We start from the raw sequence: 22,089 nt of genomic DNA on the forward strand, positions 1-22,089 counted from the left end.
TGACTGACGATCATCTTTAGGTCGACCAGATGACCATATCCCGAATCTATAAACCCGCCAAATACTCCTTTCAAGGAAATGCTGTTGGGGGACATTCAGACTTAGGCGGAATTCAAATCATCAGCATCATCGCAATGTGCCATTCCGGGAACCACACCAAAACCACATTTTCCACCACACCCCATAGAGATGAGCATAGAACTTTGCGATGTTGGCACAATATACCCAGCCGGACACCACATGGCATGGCAAATGAAATCACCTTAGATTTTCCATCCAACTGAATAGATCTTATTTTCCTTCCCAAAATAATATTGTCAATGCCTTGTTGGTCATTTGAACAACACGGACCACCATTGGCTAAAGCGGTGGTCCTCAACAATAAAACCCGAACTGTCAGTGTGCCTTGAGAACCGGAGTGGAGCTAAAAAATAGGTACAAGGGGGCAGATGTATTAAGCCTTAACAAGAGATAAATGCAAGGGTGCTAAGGAGAGATAAACGTCAAGCCAATCACCTGCTAACTGCCATGTTACAGGCTGTGTTTGAAAAAAGTCAGTAAGGAGCTGATTGGCTGGACGTTTATCTCTCCTTATCACCCTTGCATTTATCTCATGTTAAGGCTTAATAAATCTGCCCCAATGGTTGTTGCCAAACCAATCATTTCATCTCAAATAAGAACAACAAAACACACTTGGATTAGGTAAAATCCAATAAAGATACAAACCCAATTAGGAGACAATGGGAGCGAAGGGGGCTTTATACTAATCTTACAATTTTTATGCTGTGTGGAGTAGCTCGCCATATTACCGTATGGCACAGTGCATCACAACCAAATACATACTTCAAGTGCTATTTCTTTTTTTTTATATAATAAATCTTGTTTGACCAGTCTTGTGTAAACAATACTGCAAAAAAGTATACTTTGGAAATTAAAAACTGAAATACGAGATAATACTAATAGATTGTCTTCTGTAAAACGCTATAAAATGTATTTTTGAAAACTTAGGCCATTGGCAGAATTATAAAAAAGCTTTGATCATCGTCCTCTCCATCAATCGATTGTTTCTTCCCGATTTGGCTAAAGGTAGACAAAAAACACGGTGCTCCGCCTGCAGACAGTCTTCGTACCACTTTCATTTAAAAAAACAAAGGCATCCGATGCAGCATTAAAATTGTCTCAAGGGATCATCGAAAATGCTACGTGGTCCCGATGTTGGGACTGGCTCCGGCCGTGGACTCTTCAGAAGCATCAGGTAGGTGAGGCGAGACCACACCTTTATGTCCCGTGGGTATGTGTGTGGCTTCGTGAGACTCGGGCAGAGAATAGTTTTGCTCACGTGGTGCAGAGACGGCGGGGCAGGTAAGCTTGCTGGAAGGATAAGCTGGATTGGCTATGCATTGAAGCGCAGTCACTGGGGAAGGAGGAGAGTCTATAGCACTTCCATCTGAAGAAGCTGGGCTGTCGCAGCGTCCTTCTCCTTGTAAGTACCGAATGCACTTCTTTTTCCTCCTAAGAACAGTGAAGAGAGTTATCTGTAAATAAAGGGTGAATCCATCATTTTAATATTAATATTTCACAAGATTTTACAAATATAAAATATCCAACGGCCCGACTGAAAAAACATTGCGGGAGGTTTCTCAAACCTTCTATAGAGGACAACCAGATTCTATCATTTCATGAAGTGTACTAGCTAAATTCTGATTGGTCTCTGCAGACACCACCTCCACTTTTCCTCTTTGGAAGGTTTGAGAAATCCCATTGTAAGACATGGAGGGGTCTATGGAGAGAAAAAGACCAGCCAATCAGCTCCTAACTTCCATTTTACATTATTTGTAAAGACAAATAGGAGGTAATTGGTTGGTACTGTATCTCTCTCTCTCTCAACTTTGTCTCCGAGTTTTAGTTAATCTGCCCCCAACAGAAAAAAATAAAAAATTTACTTTAAAAAAAAGAGTGGACTGGTTTCTCTCGATGAGAAGTTACCCAAAAAGAAAAACAACTGCGGTGGAATAGTGAAACCAACACGACAGCCTTGGAGTAAAGATAAAGGGAGGAGGAGGAGGAGGTGACATGTCTTCATGAAATGTATAATACATACACGATATTTATAATCTCATTGACTTGGAACTGGCAGGGTATTTCTCTAGGGAAGAGGACAACGTTGTGTAAATCATATTCTGAGCGCACAGAGTTGTTTTGACTCCCAAGAAAAAGCCACTGGTATAAGTCCGCAAACTAACAGTATCGCCCCTCTACCAGTGCCGTTACCCCGCCATAGCCCTCTGTGGATATAAAAGGGAGAACAATGAGGGGGGTAATGCTGAAGCTCATTTCTATATGACACCAACCCAAACGCCCTCTGTAAAGGCAGCCGGGTGATACAATGAGATGGCAGGTTCATTATTTATAAATGGTTATTGTAGTTGTTTCTGCCTCTGCTGTATCTAATCCACTCTCATTTTGTGGGCCCCATAGCAACATATTGAAGGAGCCCCTGTCCCAGTGCTTCTTGAGAGATGCCTCTACACAGCAGTTGTTCATGTTATGCCCCACTGTAGTGCCCTAGTTTACATGATGCCACACAGTATCCCGAATTCAAATTATGCAATACAATGTCGTCAGTTCATCTTTTGCCATATTACAGTGCCCCCTGTTGATACTGTGCCACATTAGAGTGCCCTCCAGTTCATATTACGCCACATTACAGTGCCCTAGTTCTGCTTATGTAACATTATAGTGCCATTCAATGAGAAGGTCAGATTATGACACATTACAGTGGCCTCTAGTTGATATTGTGCACATTACAGTGTCCCGTCTCATATTATGCCACATTACAGTGTCCCGTCTCATATTATGCCACATTACAGTGTCCCGTCTCATATTATGCCACATTACAGTGCCTCAGTTCTTCTTATGTAACAGTATAATGCTCTTCAGTGAGCAGACCCGATTATGACACATTACAGTGGCCTCTAGTTGATATTGTGCCACATTACAGTGTCCCGTCTCATATTATGCCACATTACAGTGTCCCGTCTCATATTATGCCACATTACAGAGCCTCAGTTCTTCTTATGTAACCGTATAATGCTCTTCAGTGAGCAGACCCGATTATGACACATTACAGTGGCCTCTAGTTGATATTGTGCCACATTACAGTGTCTCGTCTCATATTATGCCACATTACAGTGTCCCGTCTCATATTATGCCACATTACAGTGTCCTGTCTCATATTATGCCACATTACAGTGTCCCGTCTCATATTATGCCACATTACAGTGCCTCAGTTCTTCTTATATAACATTATAGTGCTCTTCAATGAGCAGATCAGATGATGACACATTACATGGGAAATGGATATGCAACCTTATAACCTGGGCCCCATGGCAATGGTGCATCTTTGCACCCACTATAGTTACAACACCATCAAATCACAAACATTAATTCCCCGCCATATCTGGTCCACAGGAACAAAGTTGCTGTTACCCAAGGCAACAAACTGAATATGGTGAGTAGATTAAAGCAAAGGTCTGATTGGTTCACATGACCAAAATGTGTGTTTTGGTCACATATCCGGCATGTGTCGACAATGTTCCAGTCACCATGGTGCTGACACGAGTGAAATGCTACTTAGAGCATGAAACCTCTGAAGGTGATATAGACACATACATTCACATTTCTGGGAACGAATATCCTTCTACCTTTTCTAAGATCCTGTAAAGCAGGAGTGATAAACGCTTCCCCACATACAGCTAAATGTCCCCTGGCCTGTTCGGGATTCCTCTGGAGCCCTAGACTCCGAAGGTGTACTGGTAACTGCCCAGAAGCATGGTCTGGTGATGTCACTGTGGGAACGGCCTGTGGGCGGTTCAATTTTATAGACAAAAAAAGGTGTTGCACACACAGCGCTCAGTGTATAGCCTTAAGACACAGTAAAAAAAGACAGAGATATCAGTGGCGTAGCTACGTTTTGGGCGTTTCGATAGTCTTCTTCAAGAGTGTATGCCCTCTCCTGAAGAAGACTATCGAAACGCGTTGAGTGTTTAGTGAAGACTCCCCAGGAAGAAGAGGCTGTCTGGCGATCCACCTGGTGTACAGAAGAGGTCATCCATCTTCTGGTTCCGGACTGGTATATGGACCTATCGATGTTGTTTGTGCCTGATCCATCTGACTGCTAGCAGCTTTGCCTGAGGGGTTTATCACCTATGCTATGTTAAAAGTCTACCATTTGTAAGTGCGGACTTATATTAAATTTCATTTTTAACCAAGGATAATCTGCACTATGTTATTTCTCTATTCCACCCACTCACATGCAATGTGAGATTTGGTGGTTATCTTTTCAGATATTAATCCTGTTACTGAGAAATCTCCAGTGAAAAAACCTGTTTGGAAACAAATGGTGATATCTCTGTCTATTTTTACTGTGTCTTAAGGCTATACACTGAGCGTTGTGTGTGCAACACCTTTTTTTGTCTATTGTATTCCTATGGTGGTATTTTCCTGGATGTTATACCAGTGGTGAATTCACACTAGCTGCACTCTGTTTTAATTGCGCACGCCTGGTTGGTATGCCCTTGTTGTTTCTATCTACTGGCGGTTCAATGTTGGCATGTAAACATAAGTGGGGGGATCTGGGTTGGCATATAAGTACATATAGGGTGCAACGTAACTAATTGAAATTGCATCTCCGGGTCATTTTCTCGATATAGCATTCCAGGCAAGGGTGTACCTCCCAGAGGCCTCTGCTTCCAGTGAAGACGTTTGGGCTCCCCTGCTGTACAGACGTCACAGTCAAGTAACCTTTGACATCATTTCTTTGACAACCTATCTAAAGCGAGTACACGGGGCTTGGCTAGCGGCAGGATTTCCAAATATAACTGCTGCTCAAAGTTTTAAACTGAGCTTATGAGCTGACATTCGTCCAAAAGTAAGACCATTAGCAGCTGGGACATTGTTCGTTTTTTTAAAAAATAAGGATGGGCGGGATGTACTAAAGTAAAAATTACACTAACTTTTTTGAGTTTTTGACACATTTACATTTACCAAGCTCTGGATACTTTCCAAGCTTAATCCTAGTAGTCTATGGGCTTCTTAACGCATTCTACCTGAGAGGGATCTAATCAGATCCCTCCCAGTGCCCTCCACAGCACATGCATCATCTAGCACTTAAATTTTAATGGCATTTCTGTGTACAGACCAGCATTATTAACGCCGGTCTGTACCAGATAAGTGGCGGATTGTATCGCATCCTGCCCAGTATATCTGTCTGCTTCTGCTGTTCACGCAGTTCTATTACAAGATCCTCCGGGTTTCTCTTCTAGGCAGAGAGATGCCAGACAGCGAGGGGCAGTCTAGCACCAGACAGCTTGCCTCAAACATTCACCCTGCAAAAACAATTAGTTAGCGCAGGTCATCAAAGGAGATAATCCTCTGGATGTCTGAGCAGGTTTTACTAGCTGGTAACAACAGAATGACATATCCTGTCATTTTATCAGCAACATAGTAATTACATCGAAATCCCGGTGGACAGGTTCCACCTGCTGAACACACGGATTAATGAGCAGCGTTTAATCAGGAACCGATTTAATGACATGAATAGAGAAAAACATTGATCAGTATGAGGAATGCTTGAATCAAATGTTGCTACAACAAACAGCAGTGACCGACAATCACAGCTGAATGACAGGGAGGTGAACTAACCCAGGGCTCCATTCAATTAGGGGTCAAGTGTGAGATGTGCCATTCCTGGGGAGTTTCTATGCCAGCAACGGCACCTGAACCTACGCCTCTGATTTCAGCCCAAATTTGCCCTATGGGGTAGTGAGCACTTGCGCGTGAGTCCAGACAGCCGTAAAGTGAGGAACATGCCTGAATCAGTCCCTATGTACAGTGTCTCTCAGACAATAGAGCCAATTAATTAAGCAATTTGTCCCCATTACCGGTATCTGTTACCGCTGCAATTTGCAGTAGTAACGGAATAACTAATGAGAATTTTCTTTAATGTTGACATTACAATGTTAACAAGTGAAATGTCAACATTGTTGGAATGTCGACATTAGTTAGGCTGCAGGCTGGAGGGGTTAGACTGTGGGGGCCCATTTTTTATGTCAGTCCTGACCTGGGTTACCAACTCATCCCTTTAATCCGGGACACATATTAATTACATAGGTTCTGTGGCAGTTTAAAAGCAGGTGAAATGGAGTCTTGAGGTGTGGCAGTTTAAAACCAGGTGAAAGCCAGCCACAGAACCTGTGTAATTAATATGTGTCCCGGATTAAAAGGGATGAGTTGGTCACCCTAGTCCCGACGGATTGGGCAGATCGATAGATCTGCAGATATCTCTATTATACCCCTTTCACACTCGCAGAGACGGGTCATACCTGGGAATGTGTTCCCGGATGCTTCCCGGGACTCTACCCGGGAATGTACCCTTTCACACTGCACTCAGACCTGGGATCGACCCGGGACAGCCCCATTCACACTGATCCCGGGAATCCCTGCAAATACATATGCGTGTCATTAGAAATGGACCCCAGGCCTCTGAAAGATGACATCAGCATTTGTGGGCCCAAGAAAGCTCCAATCAGCAGCTTTTTAAAGTCCCGTGAACCCAATCCCGGCTACGGGACCATTCACACTGACCACATCCCAGGTAGATTCTGGAATCTACCCAGGTCTGGACCTAAGTAGCAATCCCGGGATGTTCATCCCAGGATACTCTTTTAGGACCCTTTCACACTGAGCTAAATCCCGGGTTGATGCGCTTTCATGTGCAAAAACCCGGGATATTTTTGCAAGTGTGAAAGGGGTATTAATGGTGAATTGCAGGGATTCTTAAATTGTCCAGAAACAGCTGTTCTCACCCTACATAAAGCGAGCTGATTGGTGTGATATACATGTTAATAAAAATGGCAAATGAACACACAAAAGCAAGCGATTCCTGTCATGAAACATTTAGCGCAGACGCTTTCCCAAATAATGAATATGCAGCTCTGATAACGGCTGAATTTTTTTTTTAAAGCGGCAATCATTTACAAGACAACACAAAGCCGCTTTAAAAAAAAAAAGTCTGAGTTCAATTGACTACCTGAACCTCAGACGCTATTGCATCCTGCACCCAGTGTGGAGTAAAGTGAAAACACGGAAGACTACCAAAGGAATTGCCAAGTCCTTGCCCAAATTTTTCTGAGGGGGCCCAGCAATGCTCCTGATAGTGGCACCCCCTTCTGCAGCTAAATGCTGCTCCATGACTCGTTTAACATTATCAGCTGAAAACAGGAGCTTGCGCAGTCTCCGGCATTACAGCTTCTCATTGGTCCTCCTGCTCACACCCTCAGGTCTGCAGCCATTTTAGTGGCAAAGAAAACATTCTCCATTTTAGGTGAAAATGCAGCTTTCAACTACAGCTAATCACACTGTACATTAGGTATCACAAAAAAAATTTAGTAGGAGAGATGTATCGAACATTGGAAAGAGATCAAGGGCTTTGATTCAGATTGGCTCCATAAGCAGCGTATTTTTGCTGCCTGGCGAGTATGTATACACCTCCCTCCACCCTCCCGGAGATCAATCAAAATCAATCAAGTACAAGCCAATCAGCTACCATTTTACCAGCATTGGGGCAGATGTATTAAGCCTTAACAAGAGATAAATGCAAGGGTGATAAGGAGAGATAAACGTCCAGCCAATCAGCTCCTTACTGAATTTTTTCAAACACAGCCTGTAACATGGCAGTTAGCAGGTGATTGGCTGGACATTTATCTCTCCTTATCACCCTTGGATTTATCTCTTGTTAAAGCTTAATACATCTGCCCCTGTGTTTGAAAAATGACAGTTAGGAGAGGACTAGGTGGTACTTTCTCTATTTCTACTTCAAGCATGTCCAAGCTGTTGTGAAACTACACACCCCAGCATGCTTTGCCATAGTTTCAGTAATTCCTAATAGCAAAGCTGTGGCAAGGCATGATGGGACTTGTAGTTTCACAACAGCTGGAGGGCCATAGTTTGGGACATGCCTGCTCTACTTTATCTGGCTCCAAGCTTTGGTACATCTCCCCCATATTCGATATATATTCAATACAATTATTTACAGGTACATACGACTTTTGGCGTGCAGCGCTATTAAAAGCCAGGCAACAGGTGTTAGACATTGGCATTACGCTCTACGACAAGCAAGCACTGTTAGACGAGAGCGTGCAAAAGAGTGAAGGAAGGAAAGCTACGGAAGCGGACACTACGGTTCGTCATACACACCTGCATGGGCCGCACCAGTCCGTTTGTTGGTTGAGGCCAAAGCGAGCTCTGCATTTCTTAGGGGAGCCAGGATCTGAGTATAGAAACATGCGCAGGGGGAGGTATAGGCACACAAAGGAGGGAAGAAAAGATGCAACATATAATTTAGCCACTTGAAACCTTAAGACACAGACATAAAGATGCAGAAACAACACCGTAAACTTACCACTAATACAAACCTTACTCTGGAAGGGAAGACATGAGCGCAGTACATAGGAATGGTCGGTATTTATAAACTACGTACAACACAGGTGCGGTAACCCTACAGCGACCAATCAGACATTTGCTTCTAGTTAAACTGGTGGTTTTAGACCAAACCGGGCCACATTCATCCCATTTATGGGCCAGAAAATGGCTGCCAATTCTATAGTGGCTGGGTGTGCACACTAGTCTGGCCCCATTGGACCCGAAACAGTCGGCATGAGAACCAAGTGGCCGAGGAGGACTGATCTGCCTGTATATGGGCACCCATTCTCTACATGAGGCCAGTAAGTGACCTAGGACTTTTTAACTTGTGTATGGGCCTCCTGTTTCCAGACTGATTAGAACAAGTTTCTATGAGTTACTACACACTGGGGTATATTCAATCACTGTCGAAACTGCCGTCTTGCCGAAAAGACGTCAGTTTTCAACATGAATAGATCGGGGTTCCGACCTATTCAGTGCTGGCTGTTTTTTTGGGGCAGGTTGAAATGTACCGACCTGCCGCAAACCAGGTGGATTGACAGAATAGCTGCTAATCCACCTGCTTTTGATGGAAACACAATGTTTCCGTCATTCTCGATGCGACATAAAGAGATGCCGGAGGACTGAGGTGGAGAGGACCGCGCTGGGTGAGCAGCAGCTTACACAGTGCCGTCCTCCTGTCCGCCGCCACCTGCACCCTCCAGCCGACTCCCATACCCACCTGCCGACTCCCATACCCACACGCCGCCAGGCCATGTGAGAGCAGCTCAACCAGCACTGTGCAGGCTCAGTCCTGCTGCCTCACGCCATCTCCCGCCGCTGCACTCACCGAGTCCCCATGCCAGCAGATCAGCAGCCAAATCTGGCCAATCAGCAGCAAAATCTGACGTCGGATTTGGCTGCTGCATTGAATAATGGATCCAGCATCAATTGAATATATACCATTGTTTTTGTTAGTAAATAAACCCCCTACAGTTGGGAAGGCATAGGTACATTACATTTTGCTTAACTACATCTAGGACTGTTTTAATAAAGTGCCAACCTGTTCTCTACCTGCCTCCCAAGAAGTTCAGAGCCTTGGAGGACGATACCCTTCTTCTTTGAAGGACCTTAGAACGTGGGGCCCTGATCATCTGCCCAGTTTGTCTATACATTAAGATGGCTCTTGTTCTTCTGTCCTGTTCTATGGGCAACTGCAGCACCTGAGGACTTAGATAGTAGGGCCTGGCGTAACAAGGTGACATGGAAGGTTTTGCATTTCTTTTGAAGTATATTAAAACCTGCTTCATAGTATTCATGACCGATGTCCCAATCCACCAAAATAGGAGATCAAGTGCAAGGGTCCAGAAGCAAAATCTATGCTGGTGCTACAAGGCCAAGGACCACTGGTGATGTCAGGTGTGTGTGTACAACAGTTTCTAGAACATCTAGTATACAGGGGGTTATTCAAACCTGATCGCAAGGCTGCGACTTCACAGGCTAGGTTGATAATCAATGAAACTGCGCATGTCTATCGTGTGTAGTATAGATGTGCGAGACCAGCCAAAGTTTAAATCCTGCATGTTTTAATCACTGGCCATACTCAAATTGATTGACAGGAAACTGGCATTTGTCGGTGGTAACTGGCAGTTTTGGGGAGTGTCAGGGAAAATGCAGGAGTGTGCAGGTGTTTGAAGGGAAGTCATGTGACATCAGCCCCGGCCCCGATCAGCCTGTTTCTATCGCAGCCGCTGAGTAAGTCCTGGGTACCGCACAGACTGCGCACACTGGAAAAAATCGTAGGCTAGGCGGCATTGTCCTGATTGCAGACCTATGCAATTGAGCAGCCAAATGATCAGTGCTGAATAACCCCCAAAGTGTCTTAAAAATAATCTTTTATTTTTTTATTAAATGTTACAAATTGGATAGCTTTACTTTTTCTTGGAAGTCAAAACAACTGCTAGCATATACAAGTTACTCAGTTGGTGCTGCCATATGAGTGAGCGCCTCTGTCACAATGTATACCTCAGTAGAAATGTTACCTGATTACCCCTCCAATGTCATAGTGCAGGGGTTTTCAACTCCAGTCCTCAAGTACCCCCAACAGGTCATGTTTTCAGCATTTCTGTCTGTGGAAACAGGTGGGATAATTACTGACCCAGCAAAACAAATCAACTCACCTGTGGACGATTAAAAGAAATCCTGAAAACATGACCTGTTGGGGGTACTGGCCTTGTACTAGATTACATATTATTGTTATAAACCCCAGTCAGGAAAGACTTGTTTAACATTGATGTATAGTAAATATACATCATCCATTTAGTAATAAAAAAGTAAGGATACCCTTACTTTTGTTTGTTTCTATGCGGTCTGTTTTGTTTAAAAATCATGATATCACTCCCCAAAACTGCACTGAATGTTCTCAATTCAAATTTTTGTGTATTTGAGATACAGGAACGGCGTGCTTTGGTGTTTTAACATTGCTCTATGATGTCATAATCCACATCACTGGGGCACATATTATGTATACACACACGTTTCATATATCCTAAAACTCTGGGTTATATTTAACCACCTGAAAGCATTTTACAATAGATATGTGTAGTAAAAACACACTTACATAATTAAGTAATCCATTGACAAATAAAAAATGCAAGGGTTTTACCTGACCACTTGTATAATGAAAACTCTTAAGCCGGGTACACACTAGTACAGGACAGGCCAAACTGTGGCTCTCCAGATGTTGTGAAACTACAAATCCCAGCATGCCTTGCCACAGTTTTAACAGTCACTTACAGCAAATCTGTGGCAAGGCATGATGGGATTTGTAGTTTGACAACATCTGGAGAGCCACAGGTTGGCCAGTCCTGCACTAATAGATAATCTACAGACGAATCGGGCAGCGTTCTCCGTACATACTGCCCGATCCGTGGTGATTGACATCAAAACTGGGCAGGCGTATTTGCATGAGCCCACCCACTGACCTGTCAATCACCGGTGGCTCCTACAGCGGCTGTACAGTCGGTCGATGGATAGCCTGGACACAGAGAACGATGTGCCGATATATCTGCGATATATATCTGATATATCATATGGGATGTACTGAGCATTGCATTATGGATGTGATACATCCAGACAGTTATTGGGTACATACCAGCGTTAATAACGCGGTCAGAATCACAAAGGACAGCTGTCCTGATATAAGCTGTGCTTTGCGATATAAGGGCGCTGGGAGGGATCTGATTTGATCCCTCTCAGTGCACATTGCGAAAAGCAGCCCATAGGCTTCTACAAGACAATGCCATCTTCAGTTGCCATTGCCTACCAGGCCTAATCTATTGAAAATAGAATAATCCGGAGCTCGGTACATGTGGGTCATGCGTCCAAAACTTTAAATTTACCCCATTAACTTTGAATCTGTTTACAAATATTGCATATTGGCCCGTTGTGCTCTCCGTGCTTCCATGTATCATCGTTAACAGTTTATTGTGCATTCTTAACCTGGGAGGTGCCGGCATGTGGTCCCTGGACTTTGTGCTCGCCCTAGTGTTATACATAGGACGGGAGTAAAAGCTTCCTCGCTGTATAAGAAGTTATTGTGATCACCTTGGCGATTTATTATACAGTTACGCCTCTTGCTGTTTCTGCTGAGAAAAAAAGTGCCGGTAGTCACGTAGGGGGGAAATTCACTAAGATGGGCATTCTGTTTCACATGGGAGGTTCAAATCAGACGCTATCTATTATCTTCTAGAGGGTGCTAAATAAATAAGAAGTAGCTTCTATGTGAAACAGAACGCCCATCTTGAATTTCTCCCGTTATGTTACAAATAGATTTATATTAGCTTCCACGCTCCGGATACACATTACAGCTCTAGTTGCGCCCGTCCACAACTCATCACTAACAACTTTGGGATACTGAATTCCGGGAGGACAGAGAGGGGAGGGGTAACAAATGATGTCACTGCATCCCCGTCCCTGCAGCAATTCTAGGCATGATGTCATGGAGGGGAGGACCACAGATCATAGAGCCACGCCCCTTCCCACCTATTTGGACCTCCCGCTGCACCTTCAGATAGAAACCTAATTTAAATCTTGGATACACATTGCATTTAATTATAGAGAGATCCACATTAAGACATATGGAAAACGTCTAAGTCGTACGATAACGTTGGACATGAAATCCTCACCTGAGCTGGAATCCTGATGTTTTTCTCTGGTTCTTCGTTTCTTTTTGCCCTGTAAAAATGAACAAGAAATATGTATTTGCTGTGTATATATTGTTCTGGATGGCCGGAGTTAACAGCATAGAGACCCAAGTCATGGCCGGATCCGGGGGAGGGGGGGCACTGGGGCGATCTCCCTGGGTGCCGGGGGGGTCCCAACTGTCAAAGCACCGACAGCTGGGTTCCCGACAGCCACCTGCTATTTTCCCTTGTGGGGGTCCATGATCCCCATAGAGGGAGAATAGAATAGGTGGTGAGCGTAGCGAGCCACCGTGCCCGCAAGGGGCTTTGTTGCGCTCGCCCCGCTATCTGAGTCCGGCCAGTCGGGATCCCGACGTCGGGCTAATGACTGTTGGGATCCCGACTGTCGGACTCCTGTACCACACCCGATCCCCCCCCCCTAGACTTGTGTGGTTGTGATCACTATCCCCTGCTATTTGTATTCCCTGTATGGCAGCTTTACCAGGTTCAAAGATCTGACATTGATTAAGCTGTCTGCTACAGTCTAGATTGATTGAGTGCCGAGCTGATGATAAGCGCGGGTGCTCTGAGACCGCTGGGCAGTGGCTGCTGTGCTGTGAGTCAGGATTAACAGTTAAACCACCGCCCTTAAATGAAAAGTCTACATCCACTCCTGACCTAAGTACAAATTCTGCCTCCGCTGGCATGTGGCGTACTGGGGTAAGTGTACAACTCCCACCTGTCCCGGGTTTGGGACCACTACTGTACATTCACTATCAATGGATGATGTAGCTGGTATACAATTTAAATAAAGTTTTTTTTTTTTTTTTTTTACTGCTCTTTTGAGACAATCTATATTACACACGCCAACTGTATAACACACACACATATCCCCAAGGCATGTAAAAGATACAGTACTCACATAGTTATCACGCGCAGACCAGCCCGGATACAGCTGCATGTGGAGTTGCCTCTCTTTCCTGGCCAGTTCATAGTACTTTGCTTGCTCTTCTCTTGATAATGCGTGCCACTGAGGGAATACACGTGAATAAGTCACGAAACCTCCAGTATATTGGGAAATTCTGCAGCGTCATAGCAATATACATAGCTGTAACTAGGGGTGTGTGTGACCCACAAAGCCACACGGGTGCAAGGCTGAGGGGACGGCAACCTCGCAGCACCAGTAGTAACCTGTATTTGGCTTATCTGGACGTTTACCCACCTTGTGTAAAGGACACGCCCATCCTAGTCCCGGCCTCTCTTCCTATCAGCTTGACAATAGTGTCCTGCTATGGCCATTGGGTTGCCCAGAAAAATCAGTGAGTCCAGGGTGAGATTATTGGACTGCGAGGGGGGTGAGATGAGCCGCCATTGCTGGTGTTTCCACACCGTTTTAGCGGCAACTCTTACAGCTAACTGAACCCTCCCTTTAAATTTGATTCAAGTTCTAAAAACTTGAATGTTTTTATTTGCTGTTAATAAAGAAGTTGTGACACATATCCAGAGGAGGGGCTGCAGCACAGTTAAAAATTCAAAAAGGGGAGCCACACCCACTGCCACCAACTGACATTCCGAAATGACTCGCTGGCAGTTGGTGTTTCTCCCCTATTTGAATTTCAAACTGTGCTGCAGCCCATTATCTGGAACCACCGCTGCTTATATCTGCTATTGGTTACCTGAGCACCCAATGACTTCACAATAATAGGAAGCCTTAGGGATCATGGATATAACAGGGCTTATAGATATTTAATGGTGCTCAGTCACTAATAATGGGTGGGGAGCAGGGCCGGCTCACTCACCTGCTCCCAGCTTCTTCTAATTCTTCCTGCTCTCCTCCGCGGGAGCTTTGCTGCTGCTTCTGCTCAGTACCGCCCTCCAGTGCCTAAAGCCGCCTAGTGGTGGCGCCGGCCCTGGTGGGGAGCCAGCAGTCTGCCCATTGTGTTGGGTGTTGACATCTGATGGGTACTAGCAAGATGACACATTGCACCGAAACGTATCAAAGTATAGGGTTATATTTGCAAAATGGACCCTAAAAAGTTGCGTTTGCCTTTAATCTACATTGGGTGACCTCTATAAATTTCATTTAGGGATAAATGGCTATGGAGTAACATAGGGGAGGCTCCTCAGGAGAGACTGCAGTAAATTCAAATAGGGGAGGCCCAGCAACGGCCACCAAGTGCCATTTGACTCACTGGCAGTGGGCGTGGCTCCCCTATTTGAATTTTGGACTGTGCTGCAGCCCCACCCCTGGATCCGCCACTGGAGTAACCATACAACCAAACGGTCAGACCCATAGACCCTCTCTCCTTGGCATCAGAAACTCACCCTCCTTCCCAGAATTTGATTGATAGCTGCGCTCTCTTTTAACGTGCACTCAGCGATAACCTTTGCGCGCATCTCCTTCATATATAACATGAAGGCATTGAGGGGCTTCTTAATGGTCGGCTTCTTGGGCTCCTTCTCTCGTTTTGGTTCCGAGTGAGGTTTCCTGGTCACAAAGCAAAGAACAGGGAAATGTTAATGAGGTCGGGAAACCCACATTAGCTCCTTTCTCGCTCTTTATGTATCTATTACATTCTATACTCTGATCGCTGGAAGCTGATTGGAGGATCTCTCCCCTATTAATCTATCATTAGAAACCGAGCACCGATATAAATGTCACAGCAGTGCAATAAAAGAGATTTATTATGGCTTTCTCTTTTGATCCTCTGTAAAGAAAAAAATAATTATAAAAAAAAAAAGGCAGCGTGGGAATCCGCCAAGGTTTGATTGATTATTATCCGGCTGAAACGTCATATAAGAAAAGGTGACTTATAATTTTTTAACACTATCATTGTTATATAACAAAAAAAAAAAAATCGCTAAAAACCGTCCCGCTATGTGTACTCACATATTGCGTTCATAGCAGTCCATATCTTTATTCCCGATTGCTCCATGAGGGATTACTGTTGTGTGGACCCCAGAACTAAGCATCAGCGGGTGGGTAAACCTTGTGACGACAAAACAATTAGGTTTAATTCACATTTTCTGAAGTTGAATGGCAGTCCGCATGCTGATTGGTGGAAGACTGGAACTATCCACCAATCTGAGTTCAAAATTCTCTACCTGCCTCCCTGAGTGTACTCAGTCGGTAATTGGCTGTCAGCATGTATGGCTTCAGCTATGCACCAATCACAGTGATGCATTTCTGTACCCAGCCGAATGGCTGTCAGAATGCTGACTGGTCGTTGGCTGCAGCTATACACCAATCAGAGTTCTGACAGACATTCTTTTTTATAGATTAGGGATCTATTATCCTGAAATGTTATAAAAAATGTTCTGAAAATCATAAAATAAAAATATTCCTACAAACAGTCACTGTGAGGAGCACTGCTAAATTCTAGAATGGTCAGGGGAATGATAAGTGAGTGTGGTCTACTACAGGGGTCATTTTGTTAAAGCACCATGCTACGGGATAGTTAAGGTGTGCTACTCACGACTGTAAATCATTTTGTGTACAAATGTCTAATCTTTTTATATGATATTATATACTAGTTTCTCCCCCGTTAGACCTACCTCGCTTCTTCTAAAACAGTCTCTAATCTCCTAGTGGTCTGTCTGTATATATGTCATGCTGTCTCAAAGGCAGGTTCATCTGCAAAGCCGCTATTTATAATATAATACGTCTGGCGTTTTTTTTTAATTTCACCTTGAATTTTGGTAGTGGAACCTTCATACTTATTGCACTAACATGGACCAGTAGAAGCCACCTCATAAATTGGTCCTTCAATAAACTGGAGGAGTTTGTCCATCTGAACATGACACGCCCACTTCTGGCAGGCCAGCCCACTGTTACCTCCCAGGCAACGCCCACTGAAATCCACTCTCCCTGCGTTCAAATTCGTTCTCAGGGAGAGCATGCGCATCAAAAATGAAGCTCTTGGTGAGGACGCAGATGATGTGAAGGAGGCTGGCTACCACAATGATTTTGGTAAGGTTTCCATATGTTAAACGTTGTTGATCAATGGGAGAATCCACCGCTAAACCTGAAACTATGTAATGGGTCCTAAATGTAGGTTTGAATATTTCCATTCATCTCAGCCGACACCTGGAGAGCAGCTGCGGAACACGCCAGTGGCTTTTGGAATTGAATCAAAGTAATTTATCTTTAACAGACAATAATCCAAACATTTTGGAAAGAATCATACATACATATGTACAGAGGTTGCCACCGGCAATCACCAGCCTACTTCTGTCTAGACTAGCTCGAGAAGTTCTAAGTGGCACTTAGACAGACACAAGAGAAGCATTCCAGCTGGGTGACATGAATGTCATACAGCAATGCAGCTACACATGTACACAGCCATGATTATACTGCGCTACAACGCGCCACAACCAAGGAGGTGTTATATAAATAAGAAGTAGAATCTTACTGGTTGCTATAGACAACATCCTATCTTTAATAGAACACCCATCTTAGTAAATTTACCAGCCAGAAGGGACGATGGGAGTATAGGGGTAGCAAAAGTGGGTGCAGATGGTGCCTTTGCTATGGGGCCCATATACATAGGGGGCCTGGTTCACTGCACCCAAGTCATTTAGTTCTCTACAAAGCTACAAATCAGGTCACTACAGTGTGGTATAATATGTACTAGGGGCACTGTGTGGCATAATAACAACTGGGGTCTCTAGGTGGCATAATATGAAATGGAGCAATGTGTGACAGAAGAGGAACTAGGGAACTATTATGTTGTATTGTCAGATAAGGGGTTTTAACACTTTTGAATGAGGCATATTGTCATATGTATGTTTTCAGTGTGTAATACATTTCTTTCTTAAAGCATATGCTAAAAGTTGAGAATTATGGTCACAAAGGTTATGTTTGTCACAGTAAATGTAGGACACATGCCGATGTAATAATGCTGCAGCGTTATATCCAGTCAGTGCATTATAAGTACTGTGGTACTGGATGCTATACGAATCACTTTTAGTGCTAGGATTCAACACGGACTGTGACATTTATAAAAACTGACCACAAGAACTTAATTTCCCAACTTTGCAATAAGAGACAGAGGGTGACATTCTATGGGATGAGATAAATGCGCATGTTTTTTTAGCGCACCACATCGCCGCAAATCGCACTTTTTCAAATCGCACTTTTCAGTCAAAATTCTCATATTTAATGTGATGCGTTTTGGAGGCTGAAAAGTGCGAAGTGGTGCGATTTGCGGCGAATTGGTGCGCTGTCTTTAGTCCTGAAAATGTGCGATTTTCATGTCTGAAAATCGCACGTTTGCAGGAGAGCGCAAAGTAAAAAAAAAAACCGAGCGCGGGGTCCCCCGCCCGAGCATAACCAGCCCCGGGCTCATTGAGCCGGTGCTGGTGACATAAAATCAGGGTCCCCGACAAATCGGGGTCCCCTTGATTTCATGAAACCAGCACCAGGCTCAAGGTCCGGCGCTGGTTCCCAAAATACGGGGGACAAAATGACTAGGGGTCCCCCGTATTTTTAGAACCAGCTCCGGACACAATCAGCCAGCAGGGTAATGCCACAGCGGCCAAAGCATTAACCCCCTGGCTGGTCAGCATGGGCAGGGGTCCTGGGGAAGTGGGGACCCCCCAATGAAGGGGTCCCCCCCCTCCAGGACTTACCAGCCCATGCTGATAGTCCGGGGCTGTCCCCGATGCCCCTGGGCGGTGGGCATCGGGCTGATGAATTGTGTAAAAAAAAGAAGTAAAACTATTGTTTTCTATTGGCGAACTATGAGTCCCAGCAAGCCTACCCCGCATGCTGGGACTTGGAGAACCACAAGTCCCAGCATGCGGGGCATTAAAGGGCCCGCTGGCACTTGTAGTTCTGCAGTACAAAAAATAGTTAAAGAAAACACACTGACACCCTGAAAAATAAAAGTTTAATACACACAGAACACACACACACACTGATACTTACCTACCTTGAGCCCGTAGGTCGGTCCCTGGATCCTGGGTCCGGGCTCCGGGGCTCCAGGGCAGAAGAGTCCGGTTCCGGGGCCTTGGTCCTGGTTCCGGGGCTGGTCCTGGGGTTCCGGGGCTCCTGTCCTGAAGAATCCGGGGTCCGGGATCCGAGGTAGTCCCCAGGGGTACCTAAGGAAGGAAATCCTACTCACCTGGTCACCGGCGACGACCTCGGCATCCTCTCCGGCTGAAGCGCTGCTCCCATCTGGTACCCGGCTTACAGGACTTCACCGGCGCAGAGATGTTTCTTCCTCGGCGTCTCTGGACAGAATGATTTCTGGCCAATCAGGAGCCGACTTTCTCGGCTCCTGATTGGCCAGAAATCATTCTGTCCAGAGACGCCGAGGAAGAAACATCTCTGCGCCGGTGAAGTCCTGTAAGCCGGGTACCAGATGGAAGCAGCGCTTCAGCCGGAGAGGATGCCGAGGTCGTCGCCGGGGACCAGGTGAGTAGGATTTCCTTCCTTAGGTACCCCTGGGGACTACCTCGGATCCCGGACCCCGGATTCTTCAGGACAGGAGCCCCGGAACCCCAGGACCAGCCCCGGAACCAGGACCAAGGCCCCGGAACCGGACTCTTCTGCCCTGGAGCCCCGGAGCCCGGACCCAGGAACCGACCTACGGGCTCAAGGTAGGTAAGTATCAGTGTGTGTGTGTTCTGTGTGTATTAAACTTTTATTTTTCAGGGTGTCAGTGTGTTTTCTTTAACTATTTTTTGTACTGCAGAACTACAAGTGCCAGCGGGCCCTTTAATGCCCCGCATGCTGGGACTTGTGGTTCTCCAAGTCCCAGCATGCGGGGTAGGCTTGCTGGGACTCATAGTTCGCCAGTAGAAAACAATAGTTTTACTTCTTTTTTTTTTTACACAATTCATCAGCCCGATGCCCACCGCCCAGGGGCATCGGGGACAGCCCCGGACTATCAGCATGGGCTGGTAAGTCCTGGAGGGGGGGACCCCTTCATTGGGGGGGTCCCCACTTCCCCTGCCCATGCTGACCAGCCAGGGGGTTAATGCTTTGGCCGCGGGACCTTATATAATAAGTGTCCCCCGGCTGTGGCATTACCCTGCTGGCTGGTTGTGTCCGGTGCTGGTTCTTAAAATACGGGGGACCCCTAGTCATTTTGTCCCCCGTATTTTGGGAACCAGCGCCGGACCTTGAGCCTGGTGCTGGTTTCATGAAATCAAGGGGACCCCGATTTGTCGGGGACCCTGATTTTATGTCACCAGCACCGGCTCAATAAACCCAGGGCTGGTTATGCTCGGGCGGGGGACCCCGCGCTCATTTTTTTTTTAATTTTAACCGTTTTTTTTTTATTTTAACACCAGAACCCTGCACAGAACATTGCGATCTGTGCAGGGTTCTGGCTCATTCGCCAAACAGACCCTGGTCTGAAATAAGTGCGATAATTAGACACCTAAAAATTGCGATGTGCAAATGCGCATAGCATTAAATAAGCGAGTTGTATAGTTTTCTGTACGAAAACATCTGGATGCGCTAAAAATGCGAATTAATGTCGCACTTTTGGTCCGCATGCCTTAACGCACATAATATGCGATTTCAGTCCCTTAGCGCATCCCATTAAATTGCCGATTTGAAGGAAAAATGCGATATCGCCATTTTGCTGTCTAATTAACGCAAAAAAAGGCAAATCGCATTCCATAGAATGTCACCCAACAACTCTAATTGTTATCATGATAAAATATAGTTTCATGTTACTCGAGTGTGCCATCTAGTGGTCATAAGATTGTAATATCACCAGTAAACATTCTATCCTTCCTTCCTTCAGAAACTGACAGATTATATTCCTCTCCCTCATCAGCCCTTCCCATCTAAAGATTTTGACAGAACTTTGTGGCAACATTTTGAGGCACCCTGAATGATCCATCTCTCCGCAGAGGTTGTTCATTTTAATGCCCTACACAATCATTGTTAATGTTATGCCTTGTAGTAGTGCCAATATTAAGACACACTGCTCCTTCAGATCACATTATGCCAAATTGTAGTGATCTCTGCTCAATAAATATGCTACACACGATACACTGCTAGTAATAAAGAACAGTGTACAAACTACTCATCAAGATCAAGTGTATGCACTACTATGTGGCATAACATGAACTGGGGGCACTACAATGTGGCATAGCATGAACTGGGGGCACTATAATGTGGCATGACATGAAGTGGGGGCACTACAATGGGACATGAAATAAAGTGGGGGCACTACAATGTGGCATGACATGAACTGGGGGCACTACAATGTGGCATGACATGGACTGTGGGCACTACAATGTGGCATAGCATGAACTGGGGGCACTATAATGTGGCATGACATGAAGTGGGGGCACTACAATGGGGCATGACATGAACTGGGGGCACTACAATGTGGCATGACATGGACTGTGGGCACTACAATGTGGCATGACATGAACTGGGGGCAGCGCAATGTGGCATGACATAAACTGGGGGCACTACAATGTGGCATGACATGGACTGTGGGCACTACAATGTGGCATGACATGAACTGGGGGCACTGCAATGTGGCATGACATGAACTGGGGGCACTACACTGTGGCATGACATGAACTAGGGGCAGCGCAATGTGGCATGACATGAACTGGGGGCACTACACTGTGGCATGACATGAACTGGGGCACTACACTGTGGCATGACATGAACTGGGGGCACTGCAATGTGGCATAACATGAACTGGGGGAACTACAATGTGGCATAACATGAACTGGGGGCACTACACTGTGGCATAACATGAACTGGGGGAAGTACAGTGACATGAACTGAGGTACTGTGTGGGATAAACTGGGCACTACTATAGTGTGTAAAAAGAACTAGGGCACTGCTATAAAAAAATAAAAACAATCATTGTGGAGGGGCCCCATGAAAATGTTACTATGTGGACAGTACTAGATATACCACGGGCCCTGAACATCTATACAGACTAAAAGTTCACCTCAGAAAGAAAAATATAGAACAAGACGGGTGCTGTATATAGCTAACAATGGCTAGTCGCAATCTTTAGCTTGATAGCTGATGTGCACAATGTCGACATTGACAATAGGTTGACACAAGCAAAGGGTGAGACATGAAAAAGGTCAACTTGAGTTTCCCCCCTTTTTTTGGTGTCAGTGTCTACAACTGACCAATTTGCTCACCATGTGCCTCACTGGAGTCGATGTGGATGGTAAAGTATAACATTTAAAAAAAAAATGGCATGTCGCTCTTTTCACGCGTCAACCTCTTCAATGTAGACCTTTTGCTTGTCTCACTCTTTCTTTTGTGTCAACCTTGTGCATATCGACCTTTTGGTGGTGATCACTTGACTGTCGACCTTGACATGGTCTCCCACAATCCAAAAATATACTGTTAGGCTAATTGGCTCTTAGCAAAAATTAACCCTAGAATGTCTGTGTGCGTGTACATGTGGTAGGGAATATAGATTGTAAGCTCCACTGGGGCGAG

The 22,089-nt window shown here is 45.2% G+C and overlaps 1 protein-coding gene across 12 annotated transcripts in view; it reads right to left on the minus strand.

Annotated features, from left to right (window-relative positions):
- Window positions 1-614: 614 nt before the first annotated feature.
- Window positions 615-22,089, minus strand: part of TCF7 (transcription factor 7) — a 95,721-nt gene continuing 74,246 nt past the window's right edge. For 4 of the 12 annotated variants that reach the window (XM_083181439.1, XM_083181438.1, XM_083181441.1 and 1 more), the window contains 6 exons: window positions 15,535-15,633; window positions 14,970-15,132; window positions 13,567-13,674; window positions 12,648-12,696; window positions 8,257-8,329; window positions 615-1,512 (listed from right to left, as the gene is read on the minus strand). In XM_083181439.1, coding sequence (XP_083037565.1) covers window positions 1,200-1,512; window positions 8,257-8,329; window positions 12,648-12,696; window positions 13,567-13,674; window positions 14,970-15,132; window positions 15,535-15,633 — 805 coding nt within the window. In that variant the 3' untranslated portion in view covers window positions 615-1,199. Of the gene's footprint in view, window positions 1,536-8,256; window positions 8,330-10,502; window positions 10,590-12,647; window positions 12,697-13,566; window positions 13,675-14,969; window positions 15,133-15,534; window positions 15,634-22,089 lie in introns of all 12 variants that reach the window. The other 8 variants (XM_083181447.1, XM_083181444.1, XR_014473328.1 and 5 more) reach the window with 7 other exon arrangements.

Source organism: Crinia signifera, chromosome 4, assembly GCF_055691185.1.
Source record: "Crinia signifera chromosome 4, ASM5569118v1, whole genome shotgun sequence".
NCBI lineage: Eukaryota > Metazoa > Chordata > Amphibia > Anura > Myobatrachidae > Crinia > Crinia signifera.